At 45.0% G+C, this 21126-nt stretch overlaps 2 protein-coding genes across 5 annotated transcripts; one reads left to right on the top strand and one right to left on the bottom strand.

Annotated features, from left to right (window-relative positions):
• Nucleotides 1-1193: 1193 nt before the first annotated feature.
• Nucleotides 1194-13175, bottom strand: AP4B1 (adaptor related protein complex 4 subunit beta 1). Of its 3 annotated transcripts, none has more exons than XM_070463883.1 (11): nucleotides 13157-13175; nucleotides 12525-12712; nucleotides 10594-10818; nucleotides 9981-10111; nucleotides 9306-9453; nucleotides 8236-8732; nucleotides 6819-6902; nucleotides 5524-5627; nucleotides 4544-4751; nucleotides 3841-4122; nucleotides 1194-3595 (listed from the first exon to the last, which is right to left on the bottom strand). In XM_070463883.1, exons 2-11 carry the CDS (start codon nucleotides 12635-12637, stop codon nucleotides 3168-3170), a joined length of 2220 nt encoding a protein of 739 aa, XP_070319984.1. In that variant the 5' UTR covers nucleotides 12638-12712; nucleotides 13157-13175; the 3' UTR covers nucleotides 1194-3167. The 3 variants fall into 3 exon arrangements, with proteins under 3 accessions (XP_070319984.1, XP_020763703.1, XP_020763695.1); XM_020908044.2 differs by lacking the exon at nucleotides 13157-13175 and adding an exon at nucleotides 13015-13123; XM_020908036.2 differs by lacking the exon at nucleotides 13157-13175 and adding an exon at nucleotides 12814-13008.
• DCLRE1B (DNA cross-link repair 1B) lies at nucleotides 13174-21126 on the top strand. Of its 2 annotated transcripts, XM_020908108.2 has the most exons (4): nucleotides 13174-13718; nucleotides 14550-14715; nucleotides 15212-15394; nucleotides 17953-21126. In XM_020908108.2, the coding sequence occupies exons 1-4, from the start codon at nucleotides 13464-13466 to the stop codon at nucleotides 19038-19040; spliced, it is 1692 nt and encodes a 563-aa protein (XP_020763767.2). In that variant the 5' UTR covers nucleotides 13174-13463; the 3' UTR covers nucleotides 19041-21126. The 2 variants fall into 2 exon arrangements, with proteins under 2 accessions (XP_020763767.2, XP_070319986.1); XM_070463885.1 differs by lacking the exon at nucleotides 14550-14715 and having other exon boundaries at nucleotides 13637-13718.

The following is a 21126-nucleotide window of genomic DNA, read 5'->3' as shown; positions in this document are numbered from 1 at the left end:
CTGGAGCTTCAGCTTCAGCATCAGTCCTTCCAGTGAATATTCAGGATTGATTTCCTTTAGGATTGACCAGTTTGATCTCCTTGCTGTCCAAGGGACTCTCAAGAGTCTTCTCCAACACCACAGTTCAAAAGCATCAGTCCTTTGGTACTGGCCTTCTTTATGGTGCAACTCTCACATCTGTACATGACTACTAGAAAAACTGTAACTTTGACTATACAGAACCTTTGTCAGCAAAGTGGTGTCTGCTTTTTAATATGCTGTCTAGGTTTGTCAGAGCTTTTCTTCCAAGGAGCAAGCATCTTTTAATTTCATGGCTGCAGTCACCATCCACAGTGATTCTGGAGCCCAGGAAAATAAAGTCTGTCACTGTTTCCATTGTTTCTCCATCTATTTGCCATGAAGTGATGGGACCAGATGCCATGATCTTAAGTTTTCTGAATGTTGAGTTTTAAGCCAATTTCTTCACTCTCCTCTTTCACCTTTATCAAAAGGTTCTTTAAGTTCCTCTTTGCATTCTGCCAACCAGGTGGTGTTTTCAAAAGCAACAGTTTCATATTCTGCTATGCTTCTTACTTTACAGGAAAGCAACCAAGTTGGGCTTAATATTCTGAAAGCTCCTATAGTTAGGATCACTGTAGTTAACATTCAATTACTGAGCTGTACCTAATTTTCTTTAGTTCAACATTTCAGTGATAACCCTTAATTTTTAAGAAGTCGATCAATTTACTCAATTTCTACCACTCACATCCTGTTTCCTTCCAACACTTAAAACTGGCAGCACTTAACACTTCCACTTTGTTTTAGTACCTAATTAAACATTCAGTTTAACTGAACAAGTCAAAATATGGAAAGTGGTTCTGAAGATGTTCTGATCCTCCTCCTTCCAGTCCCTGGGATCCAGGATCCAGATCTGTCTTTTTCAACTGTGGGTGATTTTTGACTTCCATGGTAACCTGGCAACATCTGAAGATATTTTTAGTTGTCACAACAGGTGTTTGGGGGCATCTAATGGTATAGATCAGAGATTCTGATGATTATCCTACAGTGTACAGATAAACCCCCTACAGCAAAGAATTATATGGCCCCAAATGTCAGTAGCACCACTTCTGAGATACCCTAGCCAAGGTGGAATTCCATCTATTATCTTCTGTATGGTTGATGCAATATAACAAAACACACTTCAAACACCAGTCTACAAATACCATCAGCATCTAATTATTCAAAACTTACAGCCATTAATTCAATACTATTTATTGAGTAACCACTATCTTGTAGGCACCGTAGACAGAAGGAAAGAAAGATAATCTGTCCTTAAAAATTGTCTGGCAGAGACAGACAACTGACTAAATCCAGGCCCTTGCCAGAAAATTCAGCACTATCTGTTTTCTACTCTTATTAAAAGATTAGCTGAGAGAAATCATAGGCAAAGCATTATTTGAAGGATATGCAGTCCATCTATGGATCCAGGTAGAAGAAGTCCTTGAGTTAAGCTGGATGATATTTGGGTCATAGTATCTTTAGTCCTTGAAGAATGCCCTCACTAAGCTTCATATTAAAATTATGTTCTCTGTTCATATTGAAGAACACCACAAGAAAGTCATGTGAAACACTTTACTAACTTGCCACACAAGTATTCTACATACCATTCAGTACCATCCATGTAAAACTACATGTAAATTTTAGAAATTAGAATTGAAATATTTCTTTCTCTCTGGTGACAACTACACAACCATTCCTCTTTAATTCTGGCTGCTTCCAAGTGACGTTAGTGGTAAAGAACACGCCTGCCAATGCAGGAGATGCAAGAGACGAAGGTTCATCCCTGGTCAGGAAGATCCCCTGGAGAAGGGCATGGCAACCCACTCCAGTATTCTTCCTGGAGAATCCCCACAGACAGAGGAGCCTAGCGGGCTACAGTCCACGAAGTCACAAAGAGTCGGACATGACTGAAGCTACTTAGCATGCAAATCACTTACAAAGCTAAATACGACCTCAACTGTATCAACTATGTAGACCCTTTCAGCCTGGACATTTGTATACTTTCCCATCCCTAACCCAGCTGGTCTTAACAGGTGTTTTTATTTTTCCTATGCTGGATTCTCTGGTTATTTATACTTTACCATCAGTTTATTACATCTGTTTTGGCCATAAGTTGTCTCCATGTATAAAATGTGGTCAGTTATGAAGAAAATTAAACATGAGAAAGAGTGACAAGAAAACAATTACAATAGTACTGCTGTGCTGTGCTTAGTTGCCTCAGTCTCGCTCTTTGTGACCCTATGGACTGTAGTTTACCAGGCTCCTCTTTCCATGGGATTCTCCAGGCAAGAATACTGGAATGGGTTTTCTTCCAGCGGATCTTCCCAAACCAGGGTTCGAAACCATGTCTCTTATATCTCCTGCATTGGGAGGTTGGGTTCTTTAGCGCCACCCCAGTAGTACTGCTAGACATGTGCACTGACTGCTTTCACAGCTTGAATGAAACCCCAATGAAGGCAGAGAGGGTCACAGAAAACATCCTGAAAGAGCTCACATCTGAACTGAACACCAAAAGATAGACTGAGCGTTACTTAAAAAGATTTGAGGGTGAGGAAATATTGCAGGCAGGAAGTAAAAGCAGAGAGATAAGAGAGAGCTGAGTATATTCAGGGAACTGCAAGTGCTTTGCTTTTGCCAGAACACGGGGTATTCTGGTGAGCGCTGAGACATGGCACAGAGGAGGAACTTCGGATATCATGTTAAGGACTTTGAACTCTGCCCTAAAAAACATGATTAGAAATATTATAACAGTAGGGAATTTACTGTAATAATCCAGGGAAGAAAAGATGACCCTTACAAACTGATGTCCCTATCAGTTTCCAGACACATCAGACATCTTTAATTAGTAAAATAATCCCTTAAGCTAATTAGAAAAGAATACAAATTCTACCCTCACCCTCTCCCCAACAACATTAATCTTTACAACATCACTTGGAAAAGTGGGGTCATTCACCAATAGGTATGAGAGGAACATGTCAATGTTCTTTGGACAAAAATGGAAGAATCCTCATTCCCAGATTCCCCTTCTCCTTTGCATCTGATATTATGTGGACTTACAAGCAGTGATAATAAGAAAAACTAAGGAACTCTGAGAGCTATTCATCTCACTCAGGACAGACAAGAAGCCGTTATGATTTTATGTCTCCAAGCGTTCCGATCACAGTTTCTAAAACAGAAATAAAACTCTTCAGTGTCTCTGTCCCTGCCTCGCTTTGTTTCACTGAGATCTGCATTTGCACGTTCGCAGGCTCCAGCAGCAGTTCTGTTAGGAACAGACGGCCAGTGTCGTCCTGAGCACTGAGGTAGGCTTTCCATGGCTTAGTCCCAGCCCGGCTCATCGCGATGGTCTGGATGTTCACGACTTGCAGCGCCATCTGCAGGTTGTCAGGATGGACTGCTCCCTGCCACGGGAACGCCTGCTGATGAGCAACTTTGAGGCTCAGCCAAGTTTTCTCAAAACACTCAGCAGTAAGCTGGTGATTGGGGATGAGCATGAGGGCTCCGGAATCAGGGAGTTCCTGGACCCTCTCTTTGTTCTCCTCGGGAATCAGGGGTCCTACAAGAGTCAGAAAGCTTGTATAAGAGACGCTCTCAGTCTGCTGGAACTACATTTTTAACTCTAGATTTCCAAAAGTACACAATGTGATTTTTATCTTAGGAGAAATGGCTTAAATAACCAAAGGCAAATTTTCTTGTTCACAAAGACGAAATTCAAGCAACAATATAAAGTTTAGCTGGGGTACTTTACTTTCTACCATAGAGATTTTTCATAACAAGATAGAAAATAAGGATGATTTTTACCTGATGTGGGAAAGGCTGTAGTGTTAGGAAGCTCTGGGCCATGATGTTCTACTCCCTGGCATTTAGAGATGGTTGCCCAGCGGGCTTTGCCATAGACTGGCACCAGAGTGTTGAAGTCCAAGGCCCAGCTGTTCACAGGTCTTTCTGCCTGATCCTCCAAAAGTCTGAGGGAAGGGTCAGATTTAGGGCTACACAGGATCTGCTTTACTTCATTGATGCCCGCTAAGAGGAGGCGATAATAGAAGAGACCTCGATCTCGTACTGCCATGTCCTTTTCTTCCTCTGAGGTAAGATAAAATATTGAGTTAATTAAAAATAAAAACATTCTTTCTATCCCAGTGCCCACGAGAATAGGAGGGAGGAAACCCTAGAAAATGTTGACATTTTCTCCTTGGGTCCCAGACACAGCTCATCAAACAATGAAAGCTGTGAGAACCTCTATGACTGACAGTGAAAGTGTTAGTTGTTCAGTTGTGTCTGACTCTTTGTGACCCCATGAACTGTAGTCCACCAGGCTCCTCTGTCCATGGAATTCTCCAGGCAAGAATACTGGAGTGGTTGCCATTCCCTTCTCCAGGGGATCTTTCCAACCCAGGGATCAAACCTGGGTCTCCTGCATTGCAGGCAGATTCTTTATCATCTGAGCCATCAGGAGGTATACACAACTGGCCATGGCAAGTACCATTTCCTCTGAAGAGCCTACCTATGCAGTAGTGTAACAAGCGGCCTAGCATGTCCTGGCACTCAGCTGGGCGAGAGAGGAAGAGGCGCTGCACAGCTGTGAGCAGCTCCATCTTGACAGCTGGGAACGTCTCCGACTTCACATTCTCTATGAAGTCTTCCAACACATAAGGAGCATTGGGGATTCTCTTCCCATGGACACCGAGTAACCAGATAAGTGCCTGCTTCCCCTAGGGAATTAGGGAGTAAGAACAGATGCTTAACATTTGGCTGTCCAAAACACAGGCGAGAGCAGACGGCAGACAGCAGAAGGTTTTGCTTCTCCCCTAGAGTTAGCTAAAAAAGTATATTTTATTTGCTTCAACTTGCAGTTATTGATCTCTACCCCCTACTAAACTCTCTACAACAAATAGGAACGAAATTCTACCACAAAAAAAGGAGACTTATGACTCTCACACCCATGTTGTTTAAGCAATAAAGATTCCTCAGTTTGGGGGCTTCGGCCCCAATTTGGGGTTTCACACTCCAGTGAAAGTTACTGGAAGATTTCCCTGAGTTACTCCATTAAAGTGGTGATTAAGCTAGAGTGCATGTCAGAATCCCTGCGAGGTTTCTTGAAACTGTATGTGTCCAGGGTTCCCACACATGGGAACCCTGTGAATATTTGAGTAGACCTGGGGTGAAGCCTAAACATAGAAAGTCCACAAATGACTCTGATTTTCATGCCAGCTGAAAACCCTATGGTCTAAATCTCTCACTCAAAATAATGAATATGTTACACAACAATAATGGTATCAAAATATTTGTAAGGAAACCATAGTTAAATCCTAATGTTTGCATAATTTATATCCTGCCTACACCCAAAAGAGAATCTGAGGTGGCAATCGATTCTAAGAATTCCCACTTCAGACACTGGAGAGAAAGAATAATTAGATTCCATTTCAGAGAGCAGGTCCCAAGCACTTCCCCTTGACCTAGAAGTAAAGGAGAATCATAGTCTACCTCACTATCTTGAATGTTCTCCTCACAGCCGGGCAGGGCCTGACACACAGCTTCCGTGCATTGAGGACACAACCATACCAGGTCTCGGAAAGTCTGCACCACCGCTGCAGCACAGCTCAGGACACAAGAGCACAGGGTTAGCGCCTCCGCGTGGGAAGGAATCTTAAGAAAAGGCACACAGTCAGGCTGTGGGAATGTCTGCAAAACGGGTGTTGGAGGGGGTGGTCAGTGATTATCTGAGAAATGTCTGGCATGGGCAACGATTTCTTAAATGAATGTTGCTCTTCTTAGATTGCCATGAGGATACAAGAATTAATGTATGCAAAGGCACTTGGTAAACTGGAAGGCCATATACAAATGTGGGGGATTGCTGCTGTTGAATGATACTCTGAAGACAGTAGAAATGGAGACGCTGGGGCTATGGTGAAGCCCTAAGCACCCAAGCAAGGTGCCAGGTTGTAAAACATAAGAGGACACACAGAGGTAGCACCTGCATGAACCTGAGACTGAGTGACTCTCTATATACATTTTATATATATATATTCATATATTCTTTTCTGGTAAGGCTTTTTTTTTTTTAGCTGTGCTGGGTCTTCGTTGCTGTGCAGGCTTTTCTCTAGTTGTGGTGAGTGGGGGCTACTCTCTAGTTGCAGTGCATGGGCTTCTCATTGCAGTGGCTTCTCTTGTTGCAGAGCACAGGCTCTAGGCGCACGGGCTTCAGTAGTTGTGGCACACCAGCTTAGCTGCCCCGCTGCATGTGGAATCTTCTCAGACCAGGGACTAAATCCGTGTCCCTTGCATTGGCAGGTGGATTCTTAAACATTAGACCAGCAGGGAAGGCCTCCATTCTGGCGTATCACAGGATATTGAATATAGATCCCCATGCTGTTGAGTAGGACCTTGTTGTTTATCCATGCTTTATATAATAGTGAATGCCTCTTTAAATGTCTGTATCCTTGGCACCTTGTTTGCATCATTCTAGTCCCAGGCCTGGCAGCCACTGCTTACAGTTGCTGCTGTAAAGCATAAAGAGGGACAAAGGTGGGGAAATGACAAGCAAGGTCATCCTAGCACCCTTCATTAGCTATACAACAGAACCTTGAAGACTCCCGGCAACCTGAAGACCCCCTGCCCTGTTAGGTCTATATGCTCCTCTGATGGCGACTGATGATGACGTAAAGAAAAGCCTAAACCTCTCATATTCAACAACAAACATACTCTGAGAAACCATCACAAGCCAGGAAATTGGTCCCCCCTCAAAAACACAAAAAAAATCCTAGAATGGTAGCTATTACCCGTGGTAATGTGCTCTTGTCGAAGCCCCAGCAACTCTGTTAGAATCTGCACACACTGATCGGTGTAGGTCCTGGCGATGCCACCTACAGAGGAAGGGAAGCAGAAAAAGTGTTAAGTCAAATATTAGCACCTCATTCTAAAACAATTTCCTACCAACCAAAAACAAAGAGGACCGGAAACACCTAAAAAAAAACAAAACCAACCCTTGCTTGATGAAATAAGAATTTAAGGGAACTTAGGTAAAAACGAATTCCCTGTTGAACAAGGTTGGAAACTTTCAGAGTATTTATACGGCCACCAGTTTGTTGCAGCACCCCGGCACAGGAGTATTCCCGCTGGGGACAATTGACAGCGGCCTCCGGGTGGCAGGATTTCTACTCCCCTCTTGCTTCCTCTTCTCTGTCCCTAAATATAGCCATACTTTATTCTATCTAGGAGAGTTCCTTCTCCTCCTTCCCTTGAAGTCCTCCAAAACTGAGCTCCCCAGATGCTTTCACGTTGTGGCTCACTCTAGCTCTTTAGATTGCAGACACGGTAGTGTGAAAAGGTCTGTAGGCCTCTGGTTTTACTCCATGTTGGTCTATGCAGCACAATACGAAGTAGCCCAGAGTAGAAGCTCAATAAACAACTGTTGAATTGACACAGGACTTTGAGTCAGGAAAGCTGGGTTTCAGTCCCAGTTCAGGAACTATATAAACTTTGGGCAATTTAAGAAACTTTTTGTGACTGAGTTGCTTCATCTTGAAAACGAAGTTAATAACCTCTTGTCCACTTTTCTTGACTGTCTCACAAGACTACGGGAAGATGATCTACAGAAAAGCATTTTTGGTAAGGTACAACGAAAGGCAATATAAATCGTGTTGGACTTCCCAGATGGTCCAACGGTGGATGGGAATCTGCCTGCCAATGCAGGGGACACGGGTTCGATCCCTGTTCCAGGAAGATCCCACATGCCATGGGGCAGCTAAGCCCGGGAGCCTCAACTACCCAGCCAGTGCACCAGCGCCCAAGAGCTACAGCTAGGGAAGCCAGTGCACCTAGAGTCCACGTTCCACAACAAGAGAAGCCACACAATGAGAAGCCTGCGTACCACAACAAAGAGCAGTCCCCACTATCCTCAACTAGAGAAAGCCTGAGAGCAGCGACTAAGACCCAGTGCAACCCAAAATAAATAAATAATGTCTTTTAAAATCAATTAATCAATCATGTTACAGTTTGAATTACCCTTAGTCTATATCCTAGAAAGACAGGGCAACACCGGTGTTGACCAAAAGAGCCTTCCTCCTCCACTTATTCGTAGTCACTGACCCAATTTTTTGGTGCGAAATACTTTCCCTTGAAGCAAGACTCCTTCCCTTTTGCTCTCTCTAGCTGTCTGGCGTAGGCTCTCATGAAGGAAAAGCAGCAGACACCTACCAATGGCGAAGACGGCGGCCTGCGCGAAGTCAGCGGACACGTCGGTGCAGTACCCTCGCAGCTCCTCCAGCACCTGCTGCACATTCTCGTCGTTCACCAGTTCACACAGCACCTCCACCTTCTGGAGCTTGATGTAGTGGGGCTCCGAATAGGAGCAGAAAAACTTCTTGTAGTGGCCGCTGAAGTGACCCGGCAAGCTGCGCAGGATCTGGCGCACATGGCAGAGGGCAGCGAAGCAGAGCTCTCGGCTCTCGGAGGAACAGGCGGCCAGCAGAGGGCCCTTGACTTGCATGAGCACGTCGGTCTGCACGTGCGGGAATTTTCTGGCCAAGATCAGAAAGAGTTTGGTGGCTCCCATCACCACTCCTGGGCTGCTGCTCTTGAGAAAACTGTCCAACAGATTGAGAATGTCAAACAGCTCCTCCTCACTTCGGGGTTGGTAGCGGAGCAGAAAGTTCAAGACTTCAGCCTGGCCCCACTGGTCCAGTTTTGACATTCTACCCCCAAAAGAAAACAAATGGGCTACGTTAGCAACAAAATTAGGACTACCTCCATGCGATTTCTCTGTTACTAGTCATTTGCACATCACAATAAGGGGAGAATTCTTAAAAATAGGTTGTACCATAATCGGATTATTCTTTTTACATATTACTTAAAGTTTATACAAAGTCTTTAAACAACAAGATGAGTTCACAGTACAAATGCATACTCATCTAAGGCCAAAGACATGATTGCTATACCCTAGACCCAGACTCTCTACATTGTAAGATAGTATGTGTGAATGGCTTAGTTTCAGGGACATAATGACTGCAGGGGACAGAACCTATCCCCCAAGGATCTTTCTGCCATCTCTCTATATTATCAAAAGAAACTAAGACAAAAAAAAAAAAAAAAAACCCATAAAACTTACAATGAAACATGAGGTAGTTAATGGTTACAGTTAACTTTTTTCTACTGCTCTACAGAAGTTGTTCAAGAACCTCTCCTTCATTCAATACATCAACAAGATCCCACTATGATGCAGAGATGCAGATCTGATCATGATAAAAAGAGAACAGAGGCATCCAAACCGATTTAAGAGATGGTGGGCGATGGGCTTATTGATGACAACACCTCCTTCCTGTTTCAGAATTTCCTCTAGAGACCTCAGGCAGTTCACAACCACAATTGGATCCTGGTCGCGCAGCAAACTATATAATTCATTTACCAGGGCACCATCTACAAAAGAATAAAGATCTCATATAAACAAAAGCTTCAGAATCATGGGAATAGAGCCAGAATGATAGTTCTAGGCAGACAAAGCTAAACTTCTCTGCTATTACACAAAAGAAACAAAGGCAGTAGCAATGTACAAGGCTAAAAATTGCCATTTCCAGACTATCCTAAGTAGTTGATGCAAAGAATTTCACCTGAACCCCAAAGAAAGGACTTCTTTAATCTCAGAAAATACCAAGCCTTGCATCCTACTTAAAAGAGACACCTAGGGTGGAAGGGAAGTTCAAGAGGGAGAGGATATATGAATATTTCTGGATGATTCATGTTGTTCTATGGCAGAAACCAACACAACATGTAAAGCAATTATACTCCAAATAAAAATAAATTTAAGAAATAAAATGAAATTTTTAAAAAGGGACATCCAGTAGAGCCACATTATTATTTTCTACCAAAACGACATAATCTTTTACAAAGTCATATAATGGAAGCACAAATAAATACTGATCATGATAGATTACATTGAAACTTACCCACTTCAGAGTCTCCATGAAGATTATGCATCTTGGCACAGCCAAGGACTGCTACCCTCCTGACATACGAAGCCTTATCCCGCAGACCATTGAGAATTGGTTGTTGGATATATTCCTGCACACCAGGCATCCTAAGCAACACATTCTGGAGTCAGCCAGATCCTAAAGTACTAGTGTTGACATAATTTAGCCCCTATTCACTTAACAGAGGGTTTAGTAGATGTTTGAATATGCATTGGTCAGATTCTTCTCAACAAACTCAAGAAAGCTGCTGCCAAACTTAAAAAGCCTCACTTGACTTTTCATGTGGATAATGCTGCACAGGCAAGTTAAAACACACACACATTTAGAAATCTTTAACTATCTCACTGAGAGTAAAGCAGAAAAATCATCTTAATGATTTTTATTAATAAAATAATAAAATAAAATCATCTTAATAAAATCATCTATATAGTTTTTTAAATCAAAGTAATGGCTGACAAACTGAGTTCAGGTTACAACCATGTTTTCCCCAGTACTAAGGAGCTCAAATAAATTGTCACCATTAAAAATCTGCCTGTGACCACATGAACTCATCAGCCACTGACATGCAGGAAGGGAAGAGAGTGCTCACCTGAGGCTACACATGCTCCGTAATGCCAGCCCTCGCACCATTGGGTTGGGGTCCGAACAGTCTTTGCACAGTGTATTGATGGCCAGGAGAGCCAGATCTGGTTTCAAGGGAGCGTAGGTACACATGTAGAGATAAACTAACTTCTTCTGAACAATATCTACAGTGGCACTAGCTTTCACCATTTCCATAAAAACACCAGACATGTCCACCCCTTGAGTCATGTGCCTGAAACCAACACACACAGCAGGGAAAAGTAAAAAACATATTCCCCAACTCATCACCAACAACTTAGAGAAAGCCTTTTACTTATACATGTCCTGGATGGCCAACTAGATTGTGACCTTTTAGAGGGAAGCAACAAGGTCTACCTTTTCTATCATATCACACAAAACTTAACATGGCCTGCAATAAACGTTCTTCTATTCATTCAACAAACACTTACAGAATTCCTAAGTATTGATACATTCCAACAGCATTCAGCTTTTACATTCCAGGGATAAATTCTGGGGACATAATCTGAGGAAGGCATGTTCTCAGATCTGAAGGAACTCAAATCTACCAAGCAGGCAGACAAGAACACCTCTAATTACAGAATGACTGATAAGTATTACAACAGAAGGAACAGATAAGGTGCAATGGGTATCTAACACTGCCAGGAAGTAATCCTTGAGCCAAATTAGCAGGAGCTCCAGGGAAGTGTAATAGATAGGTAATGATACACGCTATAAGGGATGTGGACATGAGCAAGAATGGTATGTTCTTTTGACAGTCTGAAGGTAGTTAACAGGGTGTTCCTTGGATGTTATGGTAAGAAATCTGGACTTTATTCTGTAAAATCACAGTTTGAGAAACTGTGATCTCCTATAGGAATTTGAGGGGATGTCTGTTCAAAATGCAGATTCCTGGGTTCCATCCCACCTACTGAAATCAGAATTCCTGGATTGAATGAAATTTTTACATTTTCTTAAAAAGCATTAAAGAAGCATTAAAAAAGCAGTAAAATTTTAAAAAGCATTCTTAAAAACTGTGCATGCTAAAGTTTGTGATACAAAGTTTGCTACAGGCAAGAGATATATTGTCAAATTCATATATTGGAAAATCACTCTAACTGAAATGGGAGCAAGATGACCTAACACTCTGCTGTTGTTTTAGTCACTCAAGATGACCAGATACTTTGTTGCTCTTTAGTTGCTAAGTCATATCCAATTCTTTTCACAATCCCATGGACTGTAGCCTGCCAGGCTCCTCTGTCCATAGGATTTTCAAAGCAAGAATCCTCGAGTCAGTTGCCATTTCCTTCTCCAGGGGATCTTCCTGACCCAGGGATGGAACTGGTGTCTCTTGCATTGGCAGTGGATTCTTTACCACTGAGTCAGCAGGGAAGCCCTGACCTACTCTTAAACTACTGTAATTCTTTTTTATAAAGAAACCAGAACAGCAGTGCCGATTTTTTAAAAAGAGGATGGATATTTAGAACCACAAATCCATACCACCTGACTTGAGCAGTGAAGATCAGGTGTCATCAAGACTGACTCCCACACTTGGTCAGCTGGGTGGTGACATTTATCAACACAATACAAGCAGAAGAGCAGGTCTGGGAAGGTGGAGGGAAGAAAGCAGGTGCTATTTTGCATGTCTTTGAAGACACATCCAGGCAGAAATGCCAAGCAAACAACAGGATGTGTGAGTCTGAGGATATCTGTACTAGATACAGATCAGCAGCACAAGGTCAAGATATGGATGAAACCACCCAGCTGAGTAAAAGAAGCAAAATATGCCCCACGGGGGAGACTTAGATGTCATTCCAGAGAAGCAGAAAGACCAAACCGTACAACTGCCATGCATGAAAGTTCATTAACTCTTTCTGCGCAGCCACGGGGAGAGAGGCCTGCTGGGGATGGCAATGGGGAAATTAGGGCGTTAGGTGATACCTAATCACTCGCTGGATGACACTCCGATAGCGCAGCCTATCAGCCTGAATGTGAGGATTACACAGAGCCTTCTTCAGCTCCTTCACCACGTCCTCGGAGCCAAGGTACGGCATCTTCTCCAACAGTCACGGGGCAGTTCCCACAGATCCCTAGGGAACTCAGGCTCCTTTTAGCCCTGATATGGGGACCTGGGTGAAGGAAATGTCAGTCAGTGAAGGGACAACAAGGCGCGAGCTTGCCCCAGCCTTGTCTTCCCCAAGGCCCGCAACCATGACCTAGCATACTCAACTTCAACCCTCTTCCTTCCGGGAGAGGCCCACCCCAGGCTCTGCGGTTCTATCCCGGGACCTGCAGGCTGGTTCGCTCCGCCCACAGAACTCTCCCCAAACTCTAGGTTCTCGGCCTGATTTCTAGCCCCGCAGCCAACTGTCCGTGAACCCCTCCCTCTCCAGTTCCAGCCTTTCTTGCGCCTCCACGCGGTTGCCATCACCTAGAGGCCCAATCAAGCTCTCTGCGGAAGTCCCGCCTCCTCCAGAGGGACCGCGTAGAGCGGCTGCCAATCACCCTCTCCCAGGGAGCGCCGAGCGCAGCCTGGATCCCGACCTTTGGGTGCCCTTCCCCCAACCTCTCACCTCCCGGCGCAGCCGCGCGGCTCCCTCTGGTGGAGCTGCTGCGAGCAATCGGAAGTTGGCTACTTCGGCCTGTCTCCGCCCAGCAGCGCGCGCTTTGAGTGCCGGGTTTCGGCCCCGGGTCTGGCGCGTCCGGGGGAGTGGCGCTCAGTTGGGCGCCTTCTGCGGTTTGAGATTCCACCCAAACTCCTACCAGCAAGGTCACTTCCTTCTTTCTGCCCAGTCTAGCCATTCATTCCCTCAGTGGGCTGGCTTTTCCTTACGGTCTCTAGCCCTGTTCTTGCCCGAGCATGTTTTTTTTCAGGGCGGCATGGTAGGAGCCTCACAGGAGCTCTGTTCCCACAAAGAACCCACTGGTGACTCGAGCCCTGCCACCATGAATGGGGTCTTGATCCCTCATGCGCCCATCGCGGTGGACTTCTGGAGCCTGCGCCGGGCTGGCTCCGGCCGACTCTTCTTCCTGACCCACCTGCACTCGGACCACACCGTTGGTCTGACTAGCACCTGGGCCCGGCCCCTCTACTGCTCCCCGGTCACGGCTCGCCTCTTGCACCGCCACCTACAGGTATGGGGGGTTGGAGTCGGCCTAGGAGAATTAGCCCTGGCATCTGGGTGGGGCCTCCCGATCTGTCAGTCTTGGACTCATAGAGTTGTGGCCTGGAGAACTGATTTTTACCAAAGCGACAGTCTTGGGGAACCCAGAAATGCATATTAAACCCAGAACGAGAGTGGTTTCCAACTGGCAGACTTGGGATGTTTCAGCGATAAAACTGGGGAGGACTTCTTGGCCTGTCAAGGAAACTGTTCCTACCTCTTCACATGAGCTAGGCCAGTGTTTTCCCATCTTGGCTCCTAAGAATTCATCTAATGTTCTGAGTAAATAGATTCTTCAGTGCCTCCCTCCTCCCGCATTTGAATCAGTAGACATAGCTGATGCAGGTCCTGGAAATCTGGCTGGAATTTTTTTAACAGGCACCCCCAAGGGCTTCCCTGGTGATTCAGACGGTAAAGAATCTGCCTGCAATTCGGGAGACCTGGGCCCGATCCTGGGGTCAGGAAAATCCCCTGGAGAAGGGCGTGGCAACACACTCCAGTATTCTTGCCTGGAGAATTCCGTGGACAGAGGAACCTAGTGGGCTACAGTCCAAGGGGTGGCAAAAGAGTTGGCCATGACTGAGTGACTAAGCACAGCACTCGAAGGGATTATTATGGTTTGGAAAGTTGAAGAATGGTTGAGTAGACTTGCTTTCTGGACTCTTAATTTAGCCTTTTAGGAAGGATGGGGTAGAGAGAGGGAGGAGGAAGAGAGGACTGTGATCCCTATCACAGCTTCTCATCCAGGGAGGTATCAGGGAGGGGCGTCTGTGTTTCCTGAGATGACCTGCTGTTTCTTCAGGTGTCTAAGCAGTGGATCCGAGCCCTGGAGGTTGGTGAGAGCCATGTCCTGCCTCTAGATGAAGCTGGACGAGAGACCATGACGGTCACCCTCTTGGATGCCAATCACTGCCCGGGCTCTGTCATGTTTCTCTTTGAAGGATACTTTGGAACCATCCTTTATACAGGTGGGCTTCCAGAGGGCTCCTTCCCACTTTCCCAGCCTAGACACTACTTTTTTTTTTTTTTGGCCAAGCCCTATGGTTTTCAAGATCCTATTTCCCCAACCTGGGATTGAACCAGTCCTGCCAGCAGTGAAAGCACTGAATCTTAACCACTGGACTGCCAGGAAATTTCCAACATTACTTTTCTTGAGTAGCCTTGACTCATAGTAGAAGCCTGGAGGCCTCCTAGCTTCGTGTCACATGAGCGGAATGATCCTTTCTCAATTGATTTTTCATTCTTTAAGGGTACAGACTTTGCAAAGAATACTGAAAATGCAGGAGCACGATGGAGACATTTCCACAAAGAAACTCTGCTACATTAGATCACTGCTAGACTTTTCCAAGATGCTAGGTTTTTTCCAAGATGCCAGTAGGCAAATGCCCATCTGCTGTTGGAATTGGGAGAAGCTTGTCTTCTATGCTTTTGCCTCTGACTATGCCTCCCATATTTTTTCCCCAGGTGATTTTCGGTATACACCATCTATGCTGAAGGAGCCAGCCCTAAGACTGGGGAAACAGATTCATACCTTATACCTAGACAATACCAATTGCAACCCAGACCTGGTTCTTCCTTCCCAAGAAGAAGCTGCCCGCCAGATTGTTGAACTCATTCGAAAGCACCCACAACATAACATAAAAATTGGTGAGGGTTTTCCTTTTTCTCTCACTCATGGAACTAGTGAATCTAGGTTCTTTGGGGGTTCTCACATCTTTCATGTCTTTGTGCAGATCTCCTTTTCTCCATGAAATCTACCCTGACCTTATTATTTAAAAATACATCTCTGCTCCCACATTCCCAACCCCAGATCCCCTAAGTCAATTCAAGTTTTTCATTTTTTCATGGCACTCAACTTCCCACATACTTCATGTTTTCCTCTACTGTTGCTTATTGTTGATTGCCTATCCCCACTTCTGCCACACACGCATTTATTCCTTGAGAGCATGGTTGGAGGTAGGAAGAAGTCTTATGTGTTTGTGGAACAGAGAAGAAGCCATGTGACCGGCGCATAGTGGTTGAGGAGGCTGGAAAGGCAGGAGGGACTGAAGTGCCTGTAAGCCATTTTGCACTTGGTCCTAAATGCAACCATTGCTCTTAGGTCAAAAAGCTATTGAAGGGTTTTAAGTAGGAGAGGGACACTATTGCAGTAATCACCTTATAATGTATTCCATAGTTTACGTGTTTATTGTATTTACTTCTTATTATCTGTCTCCCCCTGCTAGAATGGAAATTTCACAATGAACAGGCTCTTTGTTTCACTTAATGGATATATGCCAGATGCCTAGATTAATGCCTGATAGAGGAATTTGATAAATATTTGTTAGAAAGTGAATGCAGTTTATCAGAATGTAGATGCTCAAGTGAGTGTTATGCTTACAATTAGATACATTGAAATCACAGCTGTCCGCTTGTGATTTTGTAGTTCTACAAGAGTACCAAACATTTGGGGATTCTTGGAATTGTCTTTTGAGATAGTTTATGAAAATCAGTTTTTTTTTTTTTAATGTAATAGATTTAATTCCAAATACCTTTTTAAAAAATTTTTAATTTATTTAGCTGTGATGGGTCTTAGCTGTGGCATGTGGGATCTAGTTCCCTGACTAGGGATTGAACCCAGGCCCCCTACATTGGGAGCATGGAGTCTTAGCCACTGGACCCCCAGAGAAGCCAAATGACTTTTTTGATTGTTCCAAAATTGTAATAAATCCACAAAAGGAAGATTTGCCATCATGATGAATATTTTAAAAGGATATGCCGCAACTCTGAAAGGAGTTTCAAAATAGGCTTAAACAGAGGCATTGAAAACAAATTATATACCTTCCAGAGTGACACCAAATTGATGGAGAGATATTCTCTCTCAGGATTGCTTGACTTCATGAAGAAATACCAGTCCTAAGTCTTCTTGGAGTTTTTAACACAGAATTTTCCTAGAGGAGGCATAGCTGGCTAGGAGGGTAATACAGAAGGGCTTGATTAATTTTTCAGATATACAATAAGCCCATACTATGTGTCAAATATTCTGATAGGCAGTGGGAATAGAAAAATGAATAAAATATGAGGGCTTAAAGTCTAGTAGTAAAGGGCCTAGAATAGGTTCTTTTTCAAAAGGGTGAGGGGGGGGGATAGGGAGAGTGAAATCAGCTGCATTTGTGCCCAAAGAGTGAGATTTTGAACCATGCTGAGGAATAAAGTAGATATAAAGGAAATACAGATTCTTTAAAGGAGGTCACAATCTGACTATAGACTTGAAATACCTTCAGAAAAGGTCTGTGAACAACTGCTTAAATAGTATCTCCTATATCTGTTACCGTGAGCATTATCCAAATTCAGGCCTCCGTTTCTTTCTCTCTGAGTACTATTTGGACCTTCTAACTGATTGTTGTTTGTTTTCATAGTGCTAAACACTTGGTAGGTGCGTTCCTTTGCTGAGCTGAATGAATGAGTGGATTCTGTGTTAAATTTCTCCCTACCCCATCCTCCATATGTGCTCAGTCCCATCCCACTCTCTGTGACTCCATGGACTGTAGCCCGCCAGGTTCCTCTGTCCATGGGATTCTCCAGGTAGGAATACTGGAATGGGTTGCCATTTCCTCCTCCAGGGGATTTTCCCGACTGCCTGCATCTCCTAGATTGACAGGTGGACTCTTTACCACTGAGCCACCTGGGAAGCCCCATCCTCCATATACCTAGCTCACATGTACCTCCTTCCTGATATACAAACAGGGGATAGTCCCACTAATTTTGTGTATTTTTATTAAACACTTAGTTGACTTATTAGGATTCCCCCATAGCTTCATTGAGGAGGGCATGGCAACCCACTCCAGTATTCTTACCTGGAGAATCCCCATGGCCAGAGGAGCCTGGTGGACTACAGTCCTTGGGGTCTCAAAGAGTCAGACACAACTGGGTGACTAAGCACGTAGCTTCATTGTGGCTTCCCTGGTGGCTCAGTGGTAAAGAATCCGCCTGCCAGTGCAGGAGATGCAGGTTCAGTCCCTGGGTCAGGAAGATCCCCTGGAGGAGGAAATGGCAACCCACTCCAGTATTCTTGCCTGGGAAATCCCATGGGCAGAGGAGCCTGGCGGGCTCCAGTCCCTGAGCTGTTACAGAAGAGCTGAATGTGTTAGCAACTGAACAACTACAGTGACATAGCCTCATTGTCTTCCTTTGTTAGTTTCCCCACTCTCTTTAACATTATTCAGGACTCTACAGCCTGGGAAAAGAGTCACTGCTGGAGCGTCTGGCCCTGGAGTTTCAGACCTGGGTGGTCCTGAGTCCTCGGCGCCTGGAGTTGGTACAGCTGCTGGGCCTGGCAGATGTGTTTACAGTGGAGGAGAAGGCTGGCCGCATCCATGCTGTGGACCACATGGAGATCTGCCATTCCGCCATGCTGCGTTGGAACCAGACCCACCCTACCATCGCCGTCCTCCCCACCAGCCGGAAGATCTACCGCTCCCACCCGAATATCCACGTCATCCCTTACTCTGACCACTCCTCCTACTCGGAGCTCCGTGTCTTTGTCGCAGCCCTGAAGCCTTGCCAGGTGGTCCCCATTGTCCGGCGACAGCCCTGTAGGGACTACTTTCAGGACAGCTTGAGCCCCAGGCTCTCTGTGCCCCTGATTCCAGACTCTGTACAGCAATACATGAGTTCCTCCTCCAGAAATCCAAGTTTTCTCTGGCCGTTTTTAGAAAGGAAGCTCAAGAGACTGAGAACCCAGGGTGTCGTGTTTGAACCCCTTGAGGAAGACGCTGATGACTCTCAAGCTGACAGGGACTCAAAGACCAAGACTGAGAACCTGGCTGGGAAGCTCGAGAAGCAGCCCTCCCACCATCCTTTGCAAATCAAGAAGCAGTCGTTCCCAGATGCCTGCAGCCGAGAATGGGAGGGGGCAGTCCCTTCCTCTGAGTCCCAGAAGATGGTGACTGTATTAACTACCCCTTCGGGTTTTCCGGTCCACTTAAGGTCTACAAATGAGAAATTTCTTTCTCCGGAAACTGGGGAGGAAATTGGTGTAGGGCCCTACTTGGTACCCGTGGGAGACAGTGTGGCCTCAGCAGCCACAGAGAACCAGAGAGCCTGGATGGGCCAGGATTCTCCCCTGTCTCCCAGCAGCGAGGCTGCCCCTCTTCTGGCTCCTGAGCTCAGGGGCCTGGCACTCAAATACCTTCTGACTCCAGTGGACTTTATCCAGACAGGATTTTCTCCCAGGGTCTTCGACCAGCAAGTGGAAAAATACCATAAACTCTTGAGTACAGATGGGAGAGTACAGAATGACAACCTTGTTTGATCCAACTCTGCACTTTTTTTTTTAACTCATCAAGAGTTGTTTATTTTCAGTTATCACTCTTTGTATTTCCACCACTAAGAAATGGGCAGAAAAAAAAAAAAAAAAGAAATGGGCAGTGCCACAGCCCTACTGTACTTTTGAAGATAGTGGCAGATGGCTTATTTGGGGCCTTACTTTTCTGTGTTACAGGCCCACCCTGTAACAACACTTCTCAAGGTGTGTTCATTGGACTCTGGTGCTTATGGAATCCTTAGTTCTCTAATTGACTTGGTGTTTAAGAAACACTTTCCATTCTAATACCTTTACAGTATTTGTGAGCACTTAAAGGTTTTGAGAAGTCCTATAGGAACTTAATCGATTTAACTTTGTTTAGCCCAGTATTTCTGTAACCTTTTTGAACATGTAATCCTCTTTTGTGACTGCAGAGAGAGATGAAGGGTCTTTTCAGAAAGGACCAGTTTATAACCACTGTTTTGTATGTCATGTGTCATTCCCCATGTCCCCTTCTGTCTCTTCCTAGATAAAAGCCCCTAGGTAGTTCTGTTCTTGAATTCGGGAACTGTGATACAGGAAGATACAGTGGTGACCCAGGCAGCATGCTCCAGGCTTAACTGTCACTGACTCCATCTAAGTCACTTCCTGTGTCTGCCCCAGGGAGGGACAGGAAGTGATGAACGTCCTTAGAAAAGTGGAGGAAAATTCCACCTCTCCTCCATGAGAGTTTGCAGTTAGTGTCCCTGGGGACCTACCTGGAAGAGAGCCAGCTGGGGGGACTGGACGCCCCTCACCAAGGCAGTACCTGGAACTCAGCCGACAATTAGGCTGAGGGTTAGAATGGGCCTCTCAGCCACCTGGAGGCCCCGACTGTTTGGCAAAATAAGGTTACAGAGATCAAATATGCTGCCAGGTAGTCCTGATTGGTCACATAGCTGGGATCCTTGCTGTCCCTGCCTTCCACTCTGTATCTCCCCTCCCCCATCCTCAGGTTGAGAGCCAGAGGACACAGCCTGTTGGTTTTAGTATCCAGGGCAGAGACCAAGAAGCCAGCTGGTGGAAGGGGTGGGGGTGTGACGTTCCGCCCTGTCCTTCTGCTCACAGCCTGACAAAATGCCAAACCAATAAGCAGGACAGCAGACACCATGGTCTCAGAGGGTGCAGGCATGTGGAGCTGGACACATGGATAAAAACTGTTTCACAGTGGAGCTCAAACCTTCCCAATGAAGAGGCCTGTGTTTCTTTTCCAGGGGGCAGGAAGTTGTCTACTTCTGGGGGAAGATATGAAGAGTTTAGAAAGCAAAATAAGGCCTTTCTCTAGGGCAAGCTGTCCACAGTTGTTTTGTCAGTGACCTTCACTGCAACCCTCCTGTGGGCCTGCTAGGAACCATACTGGTGAGGCAGGGGACATGGGCACTGTCCTGGGCATGAGTCCAAGGCACCTGGGCAAATAGATTCCAGGCTTCCATAACAGAGCCTCAGTTTCTCATCTGTAAACCAGCCATGGAGATGCTTTTGTGTGTGTGCTCAGTCGTGTCTGACTCTTTGCAACCCCACAAACTGTGGCATCTGTCCATGGGATTTCCCAGGCAAGAATACTGGAGTGGGTTGCCATTTCCTTCTCTGGGGGGATCTTCCTCACCCAGGGATCGAACCCACATCTCTCATGCATTGACAGGTGGGTTCTTTACCACTAGGGCTATCTGACCTCTCCTGACTGCTATGGAGCTTAGATAATTGGTCACATTCCTAGCTCAGTGCCTTCCACATGATGGGTATTTGAAATATTGGTTCTCTTAGCCTCTGGTTCTTAAAAAAAATTATTCTCTGATAAAGTGGAAGTCATAAAAATATAAAGAAAAAAATCAAACTTCTTCCATGTGGATCAATTGTCTTCTAGTCTTTTTCTATGTATGCAAATATATTAAATGTACAATTTTTTCCAAATTGGGATAATACTGTATATAGTTTTATATCCTGCATTTCACTTTATTAATATCTTAAGCACTTTCTCATACAAAATGTCATTTTAATAGTTTTATAATACCCTATTATGGGTATACCTTAATTAAACTATTTGTTTTATTTATCA

Source organism: Odocoileus virginianus, unplaced genomic scaffold (assembly GCF_023699985.2).
Source record: "Odocoileus virginianus isolate 20LAN1187 ecotype Illinois unplaced genomic scaffold, Ovbor_1.2 Unplaced_Contig_8, whole genome shotgun sequence".
Lineage (NCBI taxonomy): Eukaryota > Metazoa > Chordata > Mammalia > Artiodactyla > Cervidae > Odocoileus > Odocoileus virginianus.
This window is presented reverse-complemented; position numbering and strand designations above follow the sequence as displayed.